The sequence below is a fragment of the Pseudopodoces humilis genome, chromosome 7 (genome assembly GCF_049639895.1).
Source record: "Pseudopodoces humilis isolate 2021_Gansu_Grassland_sample_001 chromosome 7, ASM4963989v1, whole genome shotgun sequence".
Lineage (NCBI taxonomy): Eukaryota > Metazoa > Chordata > Aves > Passeriformes > Paridae > Pseudopodoces > Pseudopodoces humilis.
Window position 1 is genome coordinate 14,648,803 of NC_142206.1, and position 20,841 is coordinate 14,669,643.

General features: G+C 38.6%; 2 protein-coding genes across 4 annotated transcripts in view; both read right to left on the reverse strand.

Moving 5' to 3' along the window:
- Nucleotides 1-18,672, reverse strand: TSG101 (tumor susceptibility 101). 2 transcript variants are annotated; one of them, XM_005522318.3, is made up of 10 exons: nucleotides 18,546-18,672; nucleotides 15,146-15,230; nucleotides 13,241-13,306; nucleotides 12,488-12,651; nucleotides 11,002-11,128; nucleotides 8,722-8,788; nucleotides 7,013-7,104; nucleotides 2,147-2,349; nucleotides 940-1,179; nucleotides 1-333 (listed from the first exon to the last, which is right to left on the reverse strand). In XM_005522318.3, exons 1-10 carry the CDS (start codon nucleotides 18,585-18,587, stop codon nucleotides 244-246), a joined length of 1,176 nt encoding a protein of 391 aa, XP_005522375.1. In that variant the 5' UTR covers nucleotides 18,588-18,672; the 3' UTR covers nucleotides 1-243. The 2 variants fall into 2 exon arrangements, with proteins under 2 accessions (XP_005522375.1, XP_005522376.1); XM_005522319.3 differs by having other exon boundaries at nucleotides 7,013-7,107.
- Nucleotides 13,267-20,841, reverse strand: part of UEVLD (UEV and lactate/malate dehyrogenase domains) — a 19,231-nt gene continuing 11,656 nt past the window's right edge. Inside the window, exons 12-14 of one of the 2 annotated variants that reach the window (XM_005522320.3) lie at nucleotides 20,681-20,841; nucleotides 15,146-15,230; nucleotides 13,267-13,306 (exon numbers count right to left, since the gene is read on the reverse strand). In XM_005522320.3, coding sequence (XP_005522377.3) covers nucleotides 15,212-15,230; nucleotides 20,681-20,841 — 180 coding nt within the window. In that variant the 3' untranslated portion in view covers nucleotides 13,267-13,306; nucleotides 15,146-15,211. Of the gene's footprint in view, nucleotides 13,307-15,145; nucleotides 15,231-19,078 lie in introns of those variants that run through there. The other variant, XM_088058337.1, reaches the window with a different exon arrangement.

Below are 20,841 nucleotides of genomic sequence, written 5' to 3' on the forward strand. Positions count from 1 at the left end.
TAGAGGAAGAAAATATGCGACAAATTTTATTCAGCGTTAAGTCCACCAGCACAAAGATTACAGGAGATAGAAAGTGCATTAATAAAAGCTAGTCTTTACCAAAAAGAAAATATATTATTGATTCAAAATATCTTACACTTGGATGATGTAATAACTTACTCTGGGCACCTACTGATTAAGAGAAAGATCAAGAGAATGGCTGCTTAACAAGGAGATCTAATTTCCCAGGTAAAGTCTGGGAATTTAGTAGAGATCACTGAGTCCAGCAGTCTTCCTTGCTTTCTGCATCAAGGCCCTCAGCTGGAACTGCTTGCGAGACAGGAGACGTACATGCTGCAGAAAAAAAAACAACAGCTGGCAGCAGTTTTTACAGAACTGGTAAAGTTCTGATAAAAACTACTGCAATACAAATGTTCGAAGCACGGCACATTATGTGACCCAACCGGGATGTCAGTTTCTTGGAAACCCTTAATTCAATATTCTACTAAATGGCATTTTCTTGGCTTAAAATGACTGGCAGGTGGCTGCCAAATGCAATCATTACAGTCTATTTTTTGTGATTTTTAATTATTACTATAACTTAAAGAAATTAGTTAATAATTAACTCCACAGATATTCTTATCAAAGTAATAATATGAACTCTATAAGGTAAAATCAGACTAATGCACTTCCCATGGAACAGAGAATGGTTCTAACAGTAGATAAACAGATCTAGCAAGAACAAGAAGGACACAATATGACTTTGTATCTATAATGCTTTTAAAATTGGTCTTTAAATTCTGAAATCCCTTTCTAAAATGTATGCTTGAATGTATAAACATTCCTGTTCTTACAGGATCCTCTTCTGTGGAGAGATCATGAATGTTAGTAAGCTGAACCAAAGAGTCCAAAGTAAGCACACTCAAAATGCACATCTTAAAAACATCCCAAGAAACCTACCTTTAAAAAGACATCTAAATCTATCACTCCACGTCTCAATGCTTCCCCAAGGTAGAAGATGGTGTCCTCAATTGCATTTTCCTCTGCATATAAGTTCAGGATCTGCTTGTAAAGTGGTGCTGTAGGAATTATAACTTCATCTATGTCATTATTTTCTGACTGACTTTCCATTTTCTCTAAGGCAGAACTGAGCTCCTCATCCTTCTTTTTGAGAAGTTCAATGTTCTTGTCAACTTCAGCCTAAAAATAATAAAGATGTTTATTTATCTTCTTGTGATACAATGGTCTAGATGAAAGATTTTTAGACATACCAGTTCATTCTGTACTTCTTTGTTTATCTTTATTGTGATTTTTACAAAAGAAAGAGCTATCAATCTGTAGATTTCAGATTATTTTAAAAAAGTAACATCTGCTTTAGATAATGTCAATCCATTACCCATTATGGATATACCCATCCATAACTGTAGAGAAAGCATGCCAACACTCCAAGTATTTCCAACTTGCCACATAAGGAAAAATGACCATTTAAACTAGCTAAAGATTGTAAAAGCAAAGCCGAAGTAATTCTTTTCTTTGGAATGCCATATTCCCAGTTCTCTAGTCCAATTAATAATTTCTTGTAATTTTTTTAAACCACATCTGAACACTGAGCTGGTTTCAGAAAGTGTTCGTCAATCCCAAAATCTTACTCCTGAGCAGCAGTGCAAGGACTAAGCGGAAGATACCTTAATGAAAAACTGCAAGAATTTCTGAGCATACTGTGAGTAGGAGAGACTTCTGGGGAAGAAGTTATACAAGGAGGCTGTGACCAAAATCAGTGTTCTCTGCACTAAGGCCCTGAAATGTTCTCCAGTGCTGCTGTTACACATTATTATCAGGAAACTGAGATGCAAATATGAAATAATCTCACACCACTAACATCTTTCACAGGAAGAATGGGGAAAAACAATACTGTTCCTCTACTATTGAGCAGTGACATTTGTAAGGCACATGCAGAACACTACATCTCACTGACACTGCTATTTCTGACTTGCTTCAGTCTGAGCACAAGCCCCCCCAGCTGTGAAAGAGAAAAAGCACAATGCTCTGGAAGCTTTGTTATTTCTATCTTTGAAATTTCTATATTCCTATACTTAATGATCAATTACAAGCATCTGTTCACTACTAGGAATACTCAGGGGGGGAGCAGTGGCTCCTCTCAGCTTACCACTTCTTGATCCAGGCGAGTCACCATCTCTTCCAGTTTCTGGTGCCCTTTCTTCAGGTCCTCTTCGGTGCGTTTCAAGGCGTTGAGCTCAGCTTGTGCGCGATCCATCTCCTCCTTCATCCGCCACCTCAGTTTGTCACTGACGGCCGAGATGAGGGAAGCGCGGATGGTGTCCTCGCTGATGGTGCCATCTCTGCTGGGTCCTGCACAAGGAAGTTTCACAAGCGTTAGATTAATGCTGTGCTGCACTATAAAGCCGGTTGGAATAACCAGTGGCCAAGCTGCTCTATGTACTTCAGCAACGTGAGACAGTAAAATAAGCTGCTCTCCACAATAATTTCCAGAAGCAGCAAAGAGACCACAGTGAGATAACATACATTAGGATGGACACAAGTAAATTAAAGAGTGTGCATCCATTCACTCACTTCACTATTCCCATATCCACACTCTTTTTTTACTTTAAAATTGGGGTGGCCGTTTCCTCTGAAATCCATAAATGTTGCTAGCCCAAGACCTTTTAAAGAAGAACATGAGTTAATGGCTGGATGTATTCAACCACAATTAATGTAGCAGCTGGCTCGAGACAATGAATTTACCTACTACAGGTATTAGTCCAGGTTTCTTTTGTTTCTGATTTTTTTTTTCAGACTTGCCTGGTCTGGTAAGGAAAGCTTTGAACTACGAAAGACAAAGAGAGAATTATAAAGACCACCCATGCAGCACAAGTGGGATACTTCCAGGAAGGGCATGCAGCCCAGGTTCTCATGGGGAACCACCCTGACACCTGCTGGAGGGACAACACAGGCAGGAACACATAATCCAGGAGATTCCTGGAAAGCACTGTCAGTAACTTTCTGATACAGATGAAGCCAACAAGGAAAGATGTGCTGCTGGACATTGTGAAACTGACAAGGAATGTCTGGTTGGAGATGTGAAGGTTGGGGCAGCCTTGGCCACAGTGACCACAAGATCATGAAGTTATGCATCCCACAAGTAGAAAGCAGGGCAATGAGTAAGATTGCAACCCTGGACTTAATGAGAGCTAACTGTGGCCTCTTCACAGACCTTCTTGGAAGAATTCCATGGGAATTTACCACAGAGGGAAGAGGCGTCAAACAGAGTAGGTGAATATTCAAGGATCACTTCCTCCAGGATAAAGAACAGTGCATCCCTATGGGCAAGTGAGCATGAGGGGCAAGAGACCTGAACATGCTTTTGCAAATCAGCCTTTCAAAGATCATTTTAAGAGTCTGTCACTAACACACTTTTAAATAGAAAGATAAGTTCTTTGTGTCTCTCACAAGAAGTGTGGTGTGTCTCCAGACCAGGAAACTCAAGAGTGCTCTAGCAAATGTGAAGTGGCTACTGATATTTATCACAAACCACTTCAGTTATTCTGTGGGAATAACTGGAGGGTCACAGTTTCCCCAGGCTTGTGCCTCACACCTTCTAGATCAGTGAAATTTCAATTGGATTGGAACAAATACTGACAAAGCAAGAATTACAGCAGCTTTTGTGCCTAAACTTCACAAATGCTATGAATGAAATGCAGTGAGATTTGAAGCTCTGTAACTGCAAAGAAAATAAGAACCTTTATCAGAGTATCTTTTTATCCAGAGACATAGCTATCAAAACCTTGAAGCTGTTACAGCATTATGCACGATATTTTCCAGTGCCCTAGATTTCAAAAAACAACAAAATGAAAAAAATACTCATCACTGCTCATGTGAATCTTGTATAATTGAAGACTTTCTTTTTTTTTACATCTGCTATCAAAACAAGACTGTATAAATTTGTATCTCTTCCCTATGTTTTTCACTCTGTTCTTGTCTGCAAAACCTATACCAAGCCATATGGACGGAAAATTAAAGCTATGCAAATGAATGACAGGAACTACAGGAAGAAGCACATCATGCTTACTAATCCACCAAAGCCTTCTAAAATATAAAAACCATAAATTTTGATCATAATTAATGTAAGCATTTTGCATACATGTAAGTTGCTACAGAATATGTGTACTTTTTCAAAAAAATAAGCAAATTGCCGCTGAAAAATAGAGATTGAATTTTTAAACAACTGGTGCAAAGACAGCATTAAGAAAATATGAATGTCCCAACACTTCATGCAATTTACAGTTCTGGCCTAAAAAATTCACCCTGTTGTCAGTCAAGAAGATAATTTGCTACATTTGGTTAACTATTAGAGGCAGCAACAGAAATTGTCAAATAACACCATACACACAAACTCAGGAATCCATCATTGTCGCTTCTTATGAAAAGGAGAAAAGAACAACAGCACTTTCTACACTGAGAAATAAAACTCAAACCAAGTCAGTCGAACTATCTAGGATAGAGTTTATTCACTGTACAGGACTTCCTGATTACGGCAGATAATTGCTCTCAATCTAAAAGACCTGACCTCCCTTCAAAAAACAGCATTAGTATGATTTCAGTTAGTTTGCTTTACATAATGAATTATACTCTAACACAAAGTCAGAATCAGCCAGAAACAGTATCAGTAGAACATATGCCTACTTTCCTACTTTTTTCCTACTTTTCCCTGACATCCCTCACTCTGGGAGTTTTTATGCAAGGCTCACTTTAACAATAAAGTGGGACAGAGGGAAAAAAAAAAAAAATCACAATACACCTAACACAATGAAAGTTCACAGAGAAATGCCACCAGATATGGAAGAGGTCTTTGAACATAAAAAGCATCATTTTAATACAGCTCAATCAATGTATCTTCTTACAGAGCATGAACCTGTAGTGTCTTCTGTCACTTCCATAATTAGCCCAGCTTGGGGAAGATTTCATGGCACATGGTCATTAAATCCACAGAACTCTGAAACCTTTAACCTTTACTAGGCAGAGTCTGGTTTCAGAAGTGACCTTACAGAATCATCAAACCAGTAACTGCATCAGGAAAGTAATTAATGGCAGATGACTGAACAGAAAGAAAAAGCCTAAAGGACTATTTGAAAAACCAGTGACTGTGAAAAACTTGAGCTATTTTGCATGAACATTTTAATTCAATTCAAACTAGGCTCACTGTAGAAAACACACCGCCACCACCCCCCACAAAAAACTCTGAAGTTGTAACAACTGATATGCTGCTAAATAAACTATCACAATAAACCACAGCCAAACAAACAAACTGTACATGAAAGAAACATTTTCAGTTAAAGGAAAGAACAATACTGGACTGTAAAAAACACCCAACAAAACAAACACAACAAAAACGCCTCACAGTATTTTAAGTGTAGTGGATGATTAAAGAGATGTGTTTGCATTTTATCTGGCACAAGAGGTAAGACATGTAAACCAGGTGTAGGGCTTTTACCTCACTGCAGCAAATGAGTCAGTGTAATGTTAAATTGTCACTATGAAACCTGGCATTACAACATCTGCTATCACAGATGATCTAACTCAGGACTGGAAGAGTTTTCTATCTTTGGCAGATAACTGCACCTCTATTCAGTGGGGATGAAAATGAGGGGAAGAAATTAAATACAATATATTTCTATTTTAAATTAACACTCTGCTACATAAAGGCAAAACTGGGTTTGTTTGAGAAAGACGCTGCAGAAAGCCAACTTCCCCTAGAAAGGTTATCATCTTCCTACACAAGAGCCAGTGAAGACCTTTAATTCTCCAGGACACAAGTGCAGCCCCACAACACCAAGCACTGTTTGAGGTACTTGAGTGACACAGCAGCTTCTTTGCACTGTGCAAACTCACATCACCTCAGAGTGGAGGGGACCACTGAAGCAGCCAAGAACTTTCAGAAAATACTTTCTTAATCGAAAAGGCTGAAAGAACTTGGACACAAAGGACAGGATCAGGCACAAGAAAAACACAACATACAACTTACTGCTGCTTTCAAATTCTGTAGTAACAGAACTCCTCAGATATTTTAGTAAGAGTAAAGTAGAAGCATCTCTCTTCCCTTGCCATGTCCCCATGTATGTGAAGGAAAATCACAAAATACACAAAGCTCTGGAAAGAAAAGACATTCTATGACTCTGACTCAGGTCATTCCATAAATAACTGGGAGTTCACATATTAAATGAAGAACCTATGGATGCACTTCTAAATTACGGGGCTCAAGAGTCTACAACAGATTGCTAGTGTGAACAACATGTCAACAGAATCTACACCTTCACCATATAACCATGCCAAAAGGACTATCAGCCAGCTGGAAAGTTACTGCATCAGCTTAACTAGATGACATTTATTACTGGTTCCCAATCTGCTACACATACACTAAAAGTGAGGGGCAGGGTGGAAAGCCAGGGCCACAGAGCAGCAGACTGGGAAAAGACACAGGTCAACACCCTAAATAATCCTGATGCTGAAGGGAACAAAGGAGGAAGTGACAAATAGAGAGAGATCAGTAAGAAGCAACATGGAAGAGGCTGGAGAAGAACCTCACTAAAAATGAAGCTCATTCCAAACTGCTACTTTAGAAAGTTACTATTCTGGGAGGAAAGAAAGTATAAATAGAGTCCATTAGATGTTTAAATGATGACAAAGGTATTTTTCTAAACCATGAACAGAGCAATGCAGACAATCAAAAGTTATGTACAGTTAAAGGGCAAGGAAAACCCCATGTAGTTACATGCAGTGCTCTTCAAAATATCCACACAGCCCACACAAGGTATTGCATAAACCTAGGAATTTATCAAATTCCTGAATGAAGGTGAATAAAATGTATTTCTTTCTTTCTTTGAATAAATTTTAATTAAAGATCAATGCTTTGGAAGTTCAGAGTAAGAACAACACATTCCTTTTTCCATTTTATTTCTTTATGTATCAGTTATAGAGAGAAGCTTCATTTCAGAGAAACCCTTTCCAAGGTACTCACCAACAGTGGTGACAGGAGGCTGAGAAGGGTAGTACTGAACACTAGTGGTTGCTGGAAAGGGAACACCACCTGGATAAGGATAGTTTGGGTAGCTGCTTTGACAAAGAAAAATACACTAATGTTATGCAACTATTAGTAAAATATCATCCACCTAGATTATCTTTATTGCCACCATGTTAAAAAAATATTTACATAACAAAATGTTAAAATTGCAGGCCTTTTTCCTGTTCACATGAACATCTTTCACAACTGGTATTTCTGCTATTATTTAAGATACCATTTTATCTGAAACCCTATCTAGTTATTGCCTGGTCAACATTTGGATAACAAATTCTCCTGAATCTCTTAGTTTTGCTATATGAAATCCCACAAGTATGCAAAAGAAATTATTCTAGCTACAAACTCCCACAGAACAATTTCAAATTAGTAATTTTTTTATATGAGAACAGTTAAGACAATGACTGATGAACTGTTTTATGTAAACCTAAAAATGTAAAAAAGTGCAAAAATATGGTTCCAAGGTGAAACAAACTCACCCAGAAATTCTCACTCCTGTTCTGAAGGATAAAGAAAGCAAAAATATTCATTTGCTCACTGAAACAATTATGAAATGGTATGTGACAGTCTATAACACCTTTCTAAAATACATTTGCTATCAATTAAAGCAAGGATACAAATTAGTCAGTACTAGACTGACAAACACCTGCACGCAGCAGAGTATTAACTATAGTAATAGTTACATAAGGTGGCCCAAAAACCCCTGCAAAATATAAAATAAGCATGTGCTGTCTTTCTTCAGGTAACTGCAAATTTAATAATTCTTAAAACCTTCCTATTATTTCATAAATTATAAATGTTATAAACAGTTCTATTACTTTTGTAGGACCATCAAGAGCACTTTAAACAAACATATTTAGGAGGAAAAGAAACGCTGTAAGAACTTTAAAAAAATCTTAAATTTTCTGCTCTTAAAACAACACTCCCCACTCCCAATCCTCACAGGTTTTTACATTTTAGATTTTTTTTAAAAAATAAAAATGATCCATATTATACCAAAATCTCATATGTTCCTACCACAAAATTAGGACATAAGAATATTAACCATGAAAACTATTAATTATGGTGTAAAAAATATAAGTACACACTAGGAGGCAGTAGTCAACATCTCATTATTTAATACAACAGATCTGCAAGTCTTCTGGAAATGCTTTATTCCAAGCTATTATATAGAAAAAAATCCTGGTTAATATTTATAAGAAGCTTTTGAAGTAACTTTGTGTTCTTCAAATTCCTTTAGAGTGATGTAAGTCCCCATTTATGCTCGAGTCAAGGTTTGTATTAACCCAGCAAGGTTGTGTTCAATTTTTGAGTTGCTAATAAAATATTGACCTTTAGGGGTACATTTCTTTCTATATCATGTAAACATATCAACCTCATGAAAATATATGAGTTAGGTAGGATTACAGGAGTTAGGTAATTTCAAAGTCTATTTATCACACCCATATATATTTTATTTGAAGAAACTCTGAGAAAGCTAAACCTTCCTCCAGTTTTGGCTACTGACAAGAATTCAGCCCTCACTTTTAACAAACCCTGCTAACATGAATAATTATATACCAAATACACCATAAGAAACTACAGTTATGATTAGACACTATTCAGTGAAACGCTCTGTCAGGTAAATTATGACAGTTTAAAGGGGCTCTTACCTGGGGTTTGGAGTGCTTGATGGTGGATAGGGAGATATTCCACCTGGAATTCCTGGCACATAGGAAGCTAAATAAAACAAGAGTTTTGTGCAGTTTTACATTTCAGAAGTTAAAACCATCAATGTAAAGAAGTTATTCCTCATCTATAAAAATAGCCTTATTGTTGCATTGATGTTTTTCTTAATCATTACTTTAATCACTGCATGGATAAACAGGTATTGATTTAAAAATACACAACAAATAGGTTTACTAAGGAAAAAAAAAAAAACAACAATCTGCAGCTAGAGTACTCAGAAAAAAAACCCAAAACATGGTATTAAAGATGACCCACCTGAAGAGCTGCCTCCATTTTTTATGTAATAGCTGAAAAAAGAATTTAACCTTTCTAGCCAGTGATCTCTACTCACTAAATAACAAGTGTATAATTTAATTACGTTCAGAGTAGTTGATAAGGTGTTTAATGATCTAAACATGTCCTTATCTTATAGCAAAGTAATTTCTGCTATTTAGAAGCTGTATTTAAAAATTTCTTATCAGCATATATAAATGTTTGAATAGTCTTAGCAAGTTTAAGATTTTTCTTGTAAAGCTGACAAAATTATGTTTTGGACATACTTATTCCCTATTTCTAGCAAATTTTAGGAATATTTCATCAAATAACTTTTTCTTTTTTTAAGAGCTGACCTATTCCCAGCCTTCAATGCTTTCCAATGATTAAAATTTTTGTCAAAGGACTTAATTTCTTCTTAAACAATGTGTATCTATAACGTGAAAAAACCCAAGCTCTAAATGTCTGTAAAATAAGGAAAGTCTGATTACACCAGTAAAATTAAGTACCTGTTAGTAATTTCAAAACTCTGAAACATTTTCATTAAAATTACTTCAGCTATGAAGTAATTCATAGTAATTCAGCTCAATTCAATTCAAAATAGTAATTCAAAGCACTTCAGCTTTGAGTGACTACGAGAATAATCAAATGTGGTTCACTGAATGTTTGTCCTTAAGGCACAAGTCACAGCCTCTGCTAAAACTACACTTATACTGACCCCCACTGTTCCTGGAAAATCAGGACAATCCAATCTGGTGCTCTCACAAGCAGGGTAGCCACAGATAAACTGGAAAGTCCCAAACACCTGCCTCTAGTCAATTATTCCTAATGGTCCCATTTATGTTTGCTACCCATTTTCTCACAGGTTCAGTGCCTGATACCTTGCTAAAAATGGGTTCTGCTGGAAATGGCAATGAATAGCACTTCAGCTTTTCAAACGTAACACTGTGATCAAGTAAAAGCCATATTTCAATAGAAAATCAACATAACCTTAAAAATCTGGCAGAAATAAATAACCCCAAATACAGCTACTGTACCATTAAATTAATGTGGAACTGTTATAACATTATTAAATAAACAATCTCCAGCTAAACTGCTCCCCTTTTACTTCTGTCCCAGTCTTTGACTTGAGGAGGTCTGTGCTACTGGTTTTTTTTGCCTTTTTCGCACCCAATACAGAATCTCCTCCAAGAAGAATTTCTAGGATTTTCTGTTTCCCACTTCTTCTTTTTCCCTCCACCTATCCATCCCCAGTCCTTAAAATAAGATGCCTCCAGAAGTTCAAAAAAATTAATTATTTTAAAAGTCTTGAGGATTTTTGCAAGAAAATAAGAATGGGTACCAAGTCAGAACACCAAATCAACAGAGAACAAACAATAAAAAGAGGCAGGTTTTTTTTTAATCTTCAGCCAGCAATTTGAAAAAAAAAAAAAGAAAAAAAAAAAAGAAAAATAAACTACACAAACAGGAGAACAGGAGTGTGGGCATAGGAAACACAAGCTGTAGGCTTTCTCATGCTTATGAAATCAATGGTTGAAGGATACTTAAAAGATGGGCTTGTATTATTAGAATGAAAAAAATTGAGATACAAAGTTATTTGAATAATCTCTTTGTCAGTCTGTCTTGGAATGCTGACAGGATGCTGGTTGTTTTGAGGAGCTTGGTGGTGTTTGAGTGTGTTCTGGTTTTGTCTGGGTTTTGCTGTGTTGTAATACAAACTTGATTTTTCCCCTTCAAAACCCCACATGAATTCTTAGATTCAGAGAACCTTTTAAGTTGGAAAAGACCTTCAAGATCATTGAGTCCAACAAGGTAAAGTACAACCCAGGTGAATTCATCAGCCAGCAGTATAAAAAGTAAAATGCATTATCTGTGGGCAAACTGTCTGGACAACAATCCCGTTGAAATATTAACATGATTATTTGCAGAAATCAGTAGTGGTGAACACTTACTGGTTGGTGGGCCTGTTGCCTGGTATGGGGGGTAGCTGGAAGAAGCAGTAGGACGAGAAAACACTGGAGGTTCCTCTCCAAACACGACAATCATGACCTGGATCAGCTCCAACAAGTCTGACTGGGGCTGGGAGGGAAGGCAAATCACAAGTAGTTGATTTTGCTAACAGAGAGTTTAACTGACTGTCGCAGCAACAGGATGCCATTCCATCAGCTCACAAAAGCATTCCTTTTATTTGTGAGTTTTAATTTTCTTAAATTTTCTTAAATCTCTATCTGTATACACATGTGCATAATTAACTGACTTTCTGGAATCTATTCCAGATACCAAGCCAGTCAGCTGGTACTCAAAACCATAGAGCAAAATACACCAGCAGCCACGTTTACACACAGAATAAACTGAGTAATACATGGTTCCATATCAACTGCAGGACATTAAATGACTGAGTTTAAGTGTCCAATGATGAATTGTAATAATATTTTAAAAAATTAAATCCACTCCCCAACATGAAAAAATGTACAGATCCCAAAGTTTTTTAGACATTTCAATTTCATACACCACAGCCTTTGCTCTGATTCAGAATGTCTCAAGAGAAAAAAATATTCTAACCCACTAAGGAATGGCACAAACCCCCTTTAAATACAGTTAAACCAGGCTTCCCTGTTTATAATTACTTAATATAGGCATGATTTCATTTTGCCAAAATAAGAACAAGCATCATGAATGCAGCACTACATTAAATACCCCAATTCCAAGTTCACTTAGCTCTATAATCCACTTACTTATTTTTACCAACCTCTCAAACTGAAAGAATTCTGTATCAGCTGCACCTTAGATGATCCTCTTGCTTTGTGCAACACCTGACCTGGGCAGTCTTTTTCCACTATTACTATCCAAGCACTGAACTACCACCCATCCTTAATAAAGTATTCCTGTTAATCGCTTCTTACAGAACCATGTATCTTGTTTCGTTTTTCTAATCTTCTTAACACAGTTTATCTTCTTTACAAGTCCATGTTCTGGCCAAAATTTCTATGAGGCCTGCACTGCTCAATGCCTCTATTTATTGGTAAAACAAATATATCCACATACATGAGGCTCCAGGAATATCTATATAAAGAAGTCCAAATGCTTGTAAAAGTCCATTTTAGTCACAGAGGTGTTTTAAGTAAATTTATGATTTCCCTTCTGTAGATATTCTTATCTCAGAAATCTTCACATCACACTCTTGCCATGGGAGAGGACACCTTATGCTGCACTATTTAACCAGACAAGTTGTAACTGAAGATACAATTAATTACCTTAAATAACCAGAACACAGAATGCAATATCCTGACCTTTAAGACATTCCAAAAAAACAGTTGATTTTATTTTAAAAACGGTTTAAGATCTCTAATGAAGACTATGGTTTTTATTAAAAATGATACAGCTATCTTGAGGAATGCAGAATGAGCAGTTTGAGAAATTCAAATTCCCTATACTTACATATTTCCACTCATGCAGGTAGGGAAGGTATATTTTTCCATTTGCATCAACATGCTTCCCAGTTTTTATTGTCATAGAGCTAGTGGGTTTAACAAAACAAATTGGGGGGTTGAAAGGGTAGGTGTCCAGCAGCCACAAGCAAATTGGGATATTATATGTGTTACCTAGAAAAGATATTTTGAAAGATTATAGAAGTTATTTCAATTCTTCAACTGTCCTCCTGTATTCAGATTCACAAAAAATTCCTAAGCCCAGTAAACTCAACTGTACAAAGTTTGAAGCCAGAGCCAAAATCTACTAATAATAACATTCAATGAATAGGTAACACTATGGCCACAAACTCAAAGTTTTTCAGAACAATTTAATTTTGATTTACAATCATCACTCACCACTAATACACAATCTCATTTGTTCTATAATGCAACATTATAGGACTCTAATCTGAATTATCATTAGATGCAGCAATAAATGGTTTGCAACCCTCATTCAACTGACAAGCCTGAAAAAACATGCTTTGCTGAAAGAAAAAAAATGCTACAAAGCTGTAAATGACTGAAGAAGCAATGCTCAGCATGCAAATTTTATCCTGCAGCAAAAATTGAGAACAATTTCTTTAAAATATTTTACTTTGGACAAGTAAAGGATTTCAAGAAAAGAGTGATCACCGAAGTAGTGAAGTTGAATCTGGACAAATCTAAGTTTTTCATGCAATTTAGGAAAATAATGGGGATGATTATAATTATACATGCATACCTCTGTAAGGCACAGGAATGGTTCCAGTGAGGCTCATCAACTCCCTGGATGAACCATCATTAAAAACTAAAAGAGAACAAACAATATTTTTTTTAAAAAATATTTGTTATACTTATCTTGATTCAGGTTATTTCCCATCTATTGGCAAAAGTTTTCACACATATAAATATAAACTCAGCCTGAAAGATTCAGCTCTTGCACATTTATGGATTAGCAAATGACTGTCTGCAGTCAGGTAACTCCTTATGAATAACAAACTTCTGAGAAATGAATGACTAATCATTGTCAAACTACCTTCTCTACAAATAAAACTGTTTCCTCATTCAGTGACCAAGTAAAATGTTGGAACCGTGCAAACTGCAAGGAACACAAATTGCTCGCAAAGTGCTGCAAAAATAATCTGAACTCAAACTTGATTCAAAAAAACAACTGTCATCTGAGTTTTATAAAACAATACCTTGGGTTTTCTTCAAAAAGCAGGTCAGCAAGAATACTGAAAAATTCCTGGGCCACAGTAAAGAATCAGTAATTTAATCAAACAGTTACACACTGAAGAGGAAAGAAAGAGTGCTTGACTCTGCCAAATCTTAGCCACAAACTGCACAAGAACTTTGACCTAAATATACTGAGTTGCTGTATTTAGTTTTTTCATACTTTCAATCCAATACATTATTCTTGGCTGAATAAATCAGCTTCTGTTGAGGAACCTTTTATCTCCTTAATTCTTCCTGAAAGTTTCTAGCCATAATTCAAATGTAGGTTACTGTGCACAATTATGGTGGTGCTGATGTTCTGCAAAGGCAGGTACAACATGTTGGGATTTCAGTGGGGGTATATACTTCATTATTAATATGAACTTGGAAACTATCTTATCAGCAATGTAATCACTTTCTTACAGCTGATGTCACTGCTACAAATAATACTCATTATCTGTAAGTGATTCTGTGCTTAGCCTCTTCCAGGCAGCTTAAAGAGCATTAGGGAACATAAATGGCTACAGCTCAAGGATATCTGGAATTATGATCACCATCTTATGCAAACTTGTGCAGCTATTCCAGCCACAGACCTTTCACTCCTGTTTTGTTTCTCCAGTCACTGCATGAATTTTTATTTCTGTAACAGCTGCTGGCTACCAGCTACTCAAGTTAAAACTAATTCATCCTTTACCTGTCCATGTCCCTTCTTAATATTTCTCAATCCAGATATACAACTTAAAAAGCAGAAGACTTTAAAATTTTTGATGACGTAATAATACAGATCAGAACACAGAGGAATCCCACAGGTAACAGTTAAAAAAAGGTGACCATAAGAAGGCTGACCTCAGCAGCTACACTGGCTCACTGCGCACTGTGAAATCCTAGGATATCATATTCATTTAACACACTTAAATTTAAATTAACTTAGAGACTTTAAAACAGCTAACAAACTATGATTATCATTGATAATTTATGTTATGAAACCCTCATGTCAATTTTCTATATACTTGACTCTGTCTTCTTCATACTCTTAAGGACTACCACAATGATTTTAAATGAAACATTTCTTCATTGATTTACAGTTCTTCCCACACAGAATTTTAAAAACATCTTTATATGGCAGCAAAGCTGAATTTGTAAGATACCAGCAATCTCAGGACACCAACTGATGACATCAGTGAGTGACTAACTAAAAGTTAAGCTGTGAAAAACGTGACACTTCTTCGCACATTAGATAGTTATTTTCTAAAGTAACCTTACTATATTACTGAGTCTGTGTTTCTAAAGAAGTATTGATGTCAGAGACAAAAAAGAGAAACTCAGGTTATGTTTTCTGATGTTAACCTTCTTCCCCCTCCGCCCCAAAAACTACCAAAGACATCTAACACATCTACAATTCACCAACAAAATTTTTTTTGCACAGACTAACCATATGAATCCATGACAGGTTTGAGGTCCTTGTACTGAGTAATAACACTGGTTGTCTCCTGTATGGTTAGGTCTCTATACTTATACTGGAAAACAGAAGAGAAAGAAATTACTTCAGAAGCTAAATTTTTAGTATAATTTAATTAAATTTTTTATTTTACCCAATAGGCAGCATTTAAGAGAGTTTACATCTATACACGGATGTTCTTCTCCACTCTTAGTTTGGAATAATAATTTATTTGTCCGTATTGGAACACTGTCTATATAACTTACCCAACTTTAACAAGGTGTTAAGTCTTAACAAGAGTCTAAGCATTGATTTGGGAAGAACTACTGCATTTTCTTTCATGTTCTACCACAACCAAGTGTATCTGAGAAATATGTGTGAATCTTAAAAAAAAAAAAAAAAAGAAAAGTAACCTCCAAACAAATACAGTGATGTTTTGAACATTCCTGATAAACAGCCACCTAGGATCTGAACCACACAGATACATTTCATAGCACTTTTCAGAGCAACACCACATTTATCAATCATTAATTAGCATACACATGTATTTTGTCAGCTAGAAAGCAGACATATCAAGGCACAGTATTACCAGCAATAATACTGGTTTTTCCCCTTTCCTTATATCAGGAGCAGGGAGTAAAGCACAGATGCCCTGTAAACCATTGCTACACTACTACAGAATTCACCAATCTCACAGCTATAACCCACAGACAGCAAAGAAGCTCCTGGGCAACAACCAGAGTTGGTTCACCACACAGTGCAGCTCTTTAGCCTTGTGGTCATTCCTCCTGATAATTACTATTGAAAAGCCAGCAATGTGGTCCCTTTAAATTTTTTTTATTCTGATACGATTTTAAAAAATTGCAATCTTCAGGTGTCCTAAGGAACACAGACAGCAACCTTTCATTGAAGCAGGGCTGGAAGACAGGGCACAGCACAATGAAACATCTGACATCCAAAGCACGCAAATGTTAACAACATCTGAACAAATTAATCCAGACATTACCCAAGAGCAAACCGTGGTGCCACAGCTAAAGGTCACCTTGGCTCTGACAAACACTCATGAGTTGTGAAGCTTAAAAATTAACTCCTCTTCCTGTCACCTCCAGAGATTGACAAGGATCTTCCTCCAGGGCATGACAACTTGGATTTACTGAGAGAGATGAAGCCACCACGCCACTTCCCACAACGCCAACTCTGCCTACAGGAACCACCAGCAGCTCGGGTTATGCTGTGACTGATCTTCCTCAAACGACCAAGGACAAAACAACCACATGGTCTATCTGCAAAATGCTGGTCTGTGGGACAGAAAGCAACCCCTCCAGCAGAGATTCCTGTGTGCACAGGGAAGCACCAGCACAGAAGTCATTCAGCCCCTGGATGCTCTTTTGGTGGGCTGCAGCAAAGCATCTCAGCCTCCTTTGGAAAGTGAGTGCAGCACTGGGAGTGTGCAGCAGGGGCTTGACAGAGAGACAACTTCGTTAACAATTTGAATGCATTCCTCCCTCCCTCCCCGACACCTGGAAGAAGCAGGAACGGGCACTACTGGGAGACAGAGAAACTTCCACATACACCAGCCAGAGACTGGCAGCACATACCCACACCACTGCATGTGTCACTACAGGACAAATGACAGCTGGTCACCCACAACTTTTAAAAGGTGGTGCCCTCTCAAAGGAACAAATCTTATCATCCAGGATAGAGCCTCAACAAAACTGGCATAATCACTATTAAAAAGAGAACTGGATTCCGCTAACAGAAGCTCCTAAAAAGCACAAGGATTGTAGAATGGTTTGGGTTGGAAGCAACCCTAAAGATCATCTTGCTCCAATTCCACGGCAGGGAGCTTTCCACTATCCCAGGTTGCTCAGAAACCCACCCAGCCTGGCCTCAAACACTGCCAAGGATGGAACATCCACAGTTTTTCTAGGCAGCCTGTGCCAGTGCTTCACCACCCTCACAGTAAAGAAGTAAGCAGAGCCAGGCTTTACTTCCACTTTTGGCACAAGAATCTCAAGTCAGTTGAGTCAAGAACTGACAAAACAATGCCTGCCTGCTCAGCAGGGACACCGTGACTCTGGTACACAGTGGGGCTGATAAACCACAAATTTGGTTATTGGGGGTGCTTTCAAAAATTAGGCACAACACCTGAACATTAAGCAAGTATTTTCATATCTCTATTAAAATAAATAAAGATAATATTATTATGAACTGTTTTTACATTGAGTGATGATTACTTACTAGAGAGACAGTTGTATGATTCCAGCTACTGCCACAAGCAAAATTAAATGTTAATTTCTGTACTTAAATTGATTTCCAAGAAATGTCAAAATCTCTTTGGAAAATATAAGATCCTAGTGATTTCTACAAAGGTAACTAAAACTGATAAACTTGAATTCTTAATTTCTAGACTTTTTTCCTCCTCCATTCTCAGACTACAAATGCATTCCCCTCATTTTACATATCAAGAAACAGACCACAGAAAGATGAAGTTTCTCAAGATCTGACAGCAGGTAAATACCTGAAGTCAAATTAACTGCTTAGGTTTCCCCAAACTAGGGTCAAGCTTTTGCTAACTCATACACTGAACTATTCAATATGGGAAATATCACTAAACTTCCCTCTCTAGAACAGAAAGTGTAACTATTTTTGAAAAATAAATATAATGAAATATCATCTTCATTTTTCATCACCTACAGAAAGTCAGACAGGAGTATAAAATGAACAAGTGCAGGGGAACAAGGATATTGGACTATCTTAAATTCTGTTTCTTCTATGGCATCACAATAATTAATTTAATAAAGACAGGCAGCTGTATACAAATACATACATGATCTCATTTGCTGACACTAACTATTCAATATTAATTTTCAAGCTCATAAAAAAAATCTGCTTACGACTCCAGGCAGGTGAACGTGCCTTTGGTTTTGATCGTATTCTCAACTACAGTACTTCATTTCAAAAGGCTACACATATGATTAAATGCTGCCCAAAACCAGTCCAAAATCCCGTAACTCCCCCTAAGTGTCAGCCTTGGGGGTTTTCATTCCAAGCTGCTGGACAAAGCCCAGTTTTCACTTGAGGAGTGGCACGCGTGGATCTGCATGATTCAGTGGTTAATGATTTGCCTTCCATGAGATTTTCCCGTTTCCTTGCACAGGGGCTATAACCAAACTCACCTCACCCCGGTCAGCCATGCAGGGCTCGCCTTCCCCCGGCTGTAACCGGGGAGCACAGTGCCGTGTGTCCTGCACGGCCCCGCTGGTGCCCGGCACTGTCCCAGCCCGGCCGCGCAGCTCGGCACGACCATTTTAGGCTCGCTGCGCCCTTCCTCCCTTCCCGCCGCAAGACCCGGAGCCTCCCGGCGCTGGGCCCCGCTGCCGCCCGCCCGTACCTTGGCGAGCATCTTCTTGAGCTGGCTCTCGGACACGGCCATGGCGGCGGCCGCCCCTCGCTGCCGGTGTCGCCCCCGGTGCCGCCGCTGCTCCCGGTGCCGCCGGCCCGGCCCTACATAAACACAGGAAGCGGCTGCGCGCCCACTTCCGGCGGCGGCGCCGCTCCCGCGCGTCACGGGGCGGGCACCGGGCGGCGCCGGCACCGGGCGGGCAGCGATGGCACCGGGCGGGCAGCGATGGCATCGGGCGGGCACCGGGCGGGCAGCGATGGCACCGGGCGGGCACCGGGCGGGCAGCGATGGCACCGAGCGGGCACCGGGCGGGCAGCGATGGCACCGAGCGGGCACCGGGCGGGCAGCGATGGCACCGGGCGGACACCGGGCCACTGAGCGCGGCTTTGCGGCGCCCTTTATTGCTAGAAGACCTTTCTGTCGCCGCCCGTGATAAAGAGGTTTCCCACCGCGCTCCTTTGGCTAATGTTCAAGGAATGCGACACAAACGAAACACCAAATTAATCCACAAAACACACCTGTAAGAGCTGGCAGCGTTTTAAGATTAAAATTATTACAAAAGCACCAAACTAAATAAACAACAGCTTGACTATTTGCATGAAAATAAATGCTCAACAGATAAGAAATAACACCATAAAAAACAATGTAAAACCTTAAATTCATAGGTTTTTTTTCCAAAGTAAGTGAAAAAAACCAAACCCCAAAGTGCAGCTTTAAAAAAATATAGCAGCAAAGTTGGTTACCTGCAGCCATCACTAATTATGCCCCATCATTTACCACTACAGAAATTTGGGTATTCCATAAAAACAAAGGTCTGAATTACTGAAGGTTTTTTTTGTTTCTATTTTTAATCCAGTTCTGAGATCAGTATACGCTCAGAACTCCCTGCATGTCTGGCTCTTTGTGAGATGTAACTGGAAGGCACAAAGGATCAGATCTGTTGATCTGCTACAGATCCTACTTTTGCTCAGAACAAACTTCCAGCAATATTTAACCAGCCATCCCTCAAAGTGTAAACGTGGAATGACATTCCTAAGCTGCACACAGCAGGAGTGGAGTCCAAGTCCCCTGTGCCTGCCATGTGATGCTGAGGTATACAGGAGCAATACAGTCTTTTAACAGTAGTAAATCAAGAGGTTAGAACCCAAAAAAATCCCTTGATCTCAAAACCATCTGGTTTTTACCTACAAGTCCACATCCTGCTTTTTCATCACATCCTTGGCCTCCAGGGAGGACAGTTACAGGTTCTTCTCCTGAGGCTGATGTAAAACTCCCAGCCGGCTTTGGATTGAGGCCTGAATGTGAAGATACTCCTGCGCTGTTTAACTGCTGGATTTTATCTTTTATTTGCAAACCAGCCCCTGCTCCTCCCATTCAGGAAGAACCCCTATTCCAGTGCTGCAGGTGTGTAGTGAGAACTGCAGATGCTTTAGTGCTCTAAATGTCCTCACAAAGTAAAAGCAAGCAAGTCGTAAGTGGAGTATTTCAGACATCATTAATTGTGAACAGAAATCCACGGCCAATAGTTCAGGTTTGAAGGATACCGCAAAAAATTGTGATCCCCTTAGCAAATAGCAAAATACCAGAAGTCCATTGACATAAGAGCATCTATAGCCATGAAAGATGGAGCTATGGAACTGCATCCCCAGTGCCTGTGGAGCTGGAGTGTGACTGTTCCCTACACAAGCCTCACATACAGCATTTAAAAGCCACAAGGAAGGGTTCCAGTGGGCTCTGTATGCTGGCATTTCTGCAGAGCTAGGTAAGCCCCTCTCTAGGACTGCCTCCTAAAGAGGTGCAAAGAGCTAAGAGTAACCCAGGAATCAGGAATCAGGCTATAACTGGCAGCCAAAAACCACAGGCAAGTGACACTCAAATTTAGGTAAAACATTATTGCATGTTACCTGCCTCATTTTGGCTAACAGAAGTGCACTTCACAAAGAAAAGATTACTGTTAAGTGCAGTATTAAATTATTTAAACCTGAACTGTGAAAGCACTTTTGGAAAGTAAAGTAACAAAGCTTCCTGTTTTCTACAGAACTACATATATATGAAGCAACTTCTGCCTTGCAGATCTTCAGCTTCAGTGAGCAGAAACAGAGGCTTCCCTTGTGCTTCCTTACAGTTTCAGCTGCTGCTGAAGGTCATGAATTGAGCCTGCACTGCTTTGCAGTTTCTCTTGCACCAGTGGGTCTTCCTCCAGTCTGACCATTTCAATCACTCCACTGGTTCCAAGAATACACGGGAGACTTAAGAATACTTCACTGTTAATATTGCAACACCC

Coding starts and splice junctions, on each gene's coding strand:
- TSG101 (XM_005522319.3), bottom strand. CDS start 18,587: ATGGCCGTGTCCGAGAGCCAGCTCAAGAAGATGCTCGCCAAG. Junction 15,231..18,545: donor TCAAGAAGATGCTCGCCAAG/GTACGGGCGGGC, acceptor TCTGTTTTCCAG/TATAAGTATAGAGACCTAAC. Junction 11,129..12,487: donor ACCTGCATGAGTGGAAATAT/GTAAGTATAGGG, acceptor CTTCCCTCCCAG/CCCCAGTCAGACTTGTTGGA.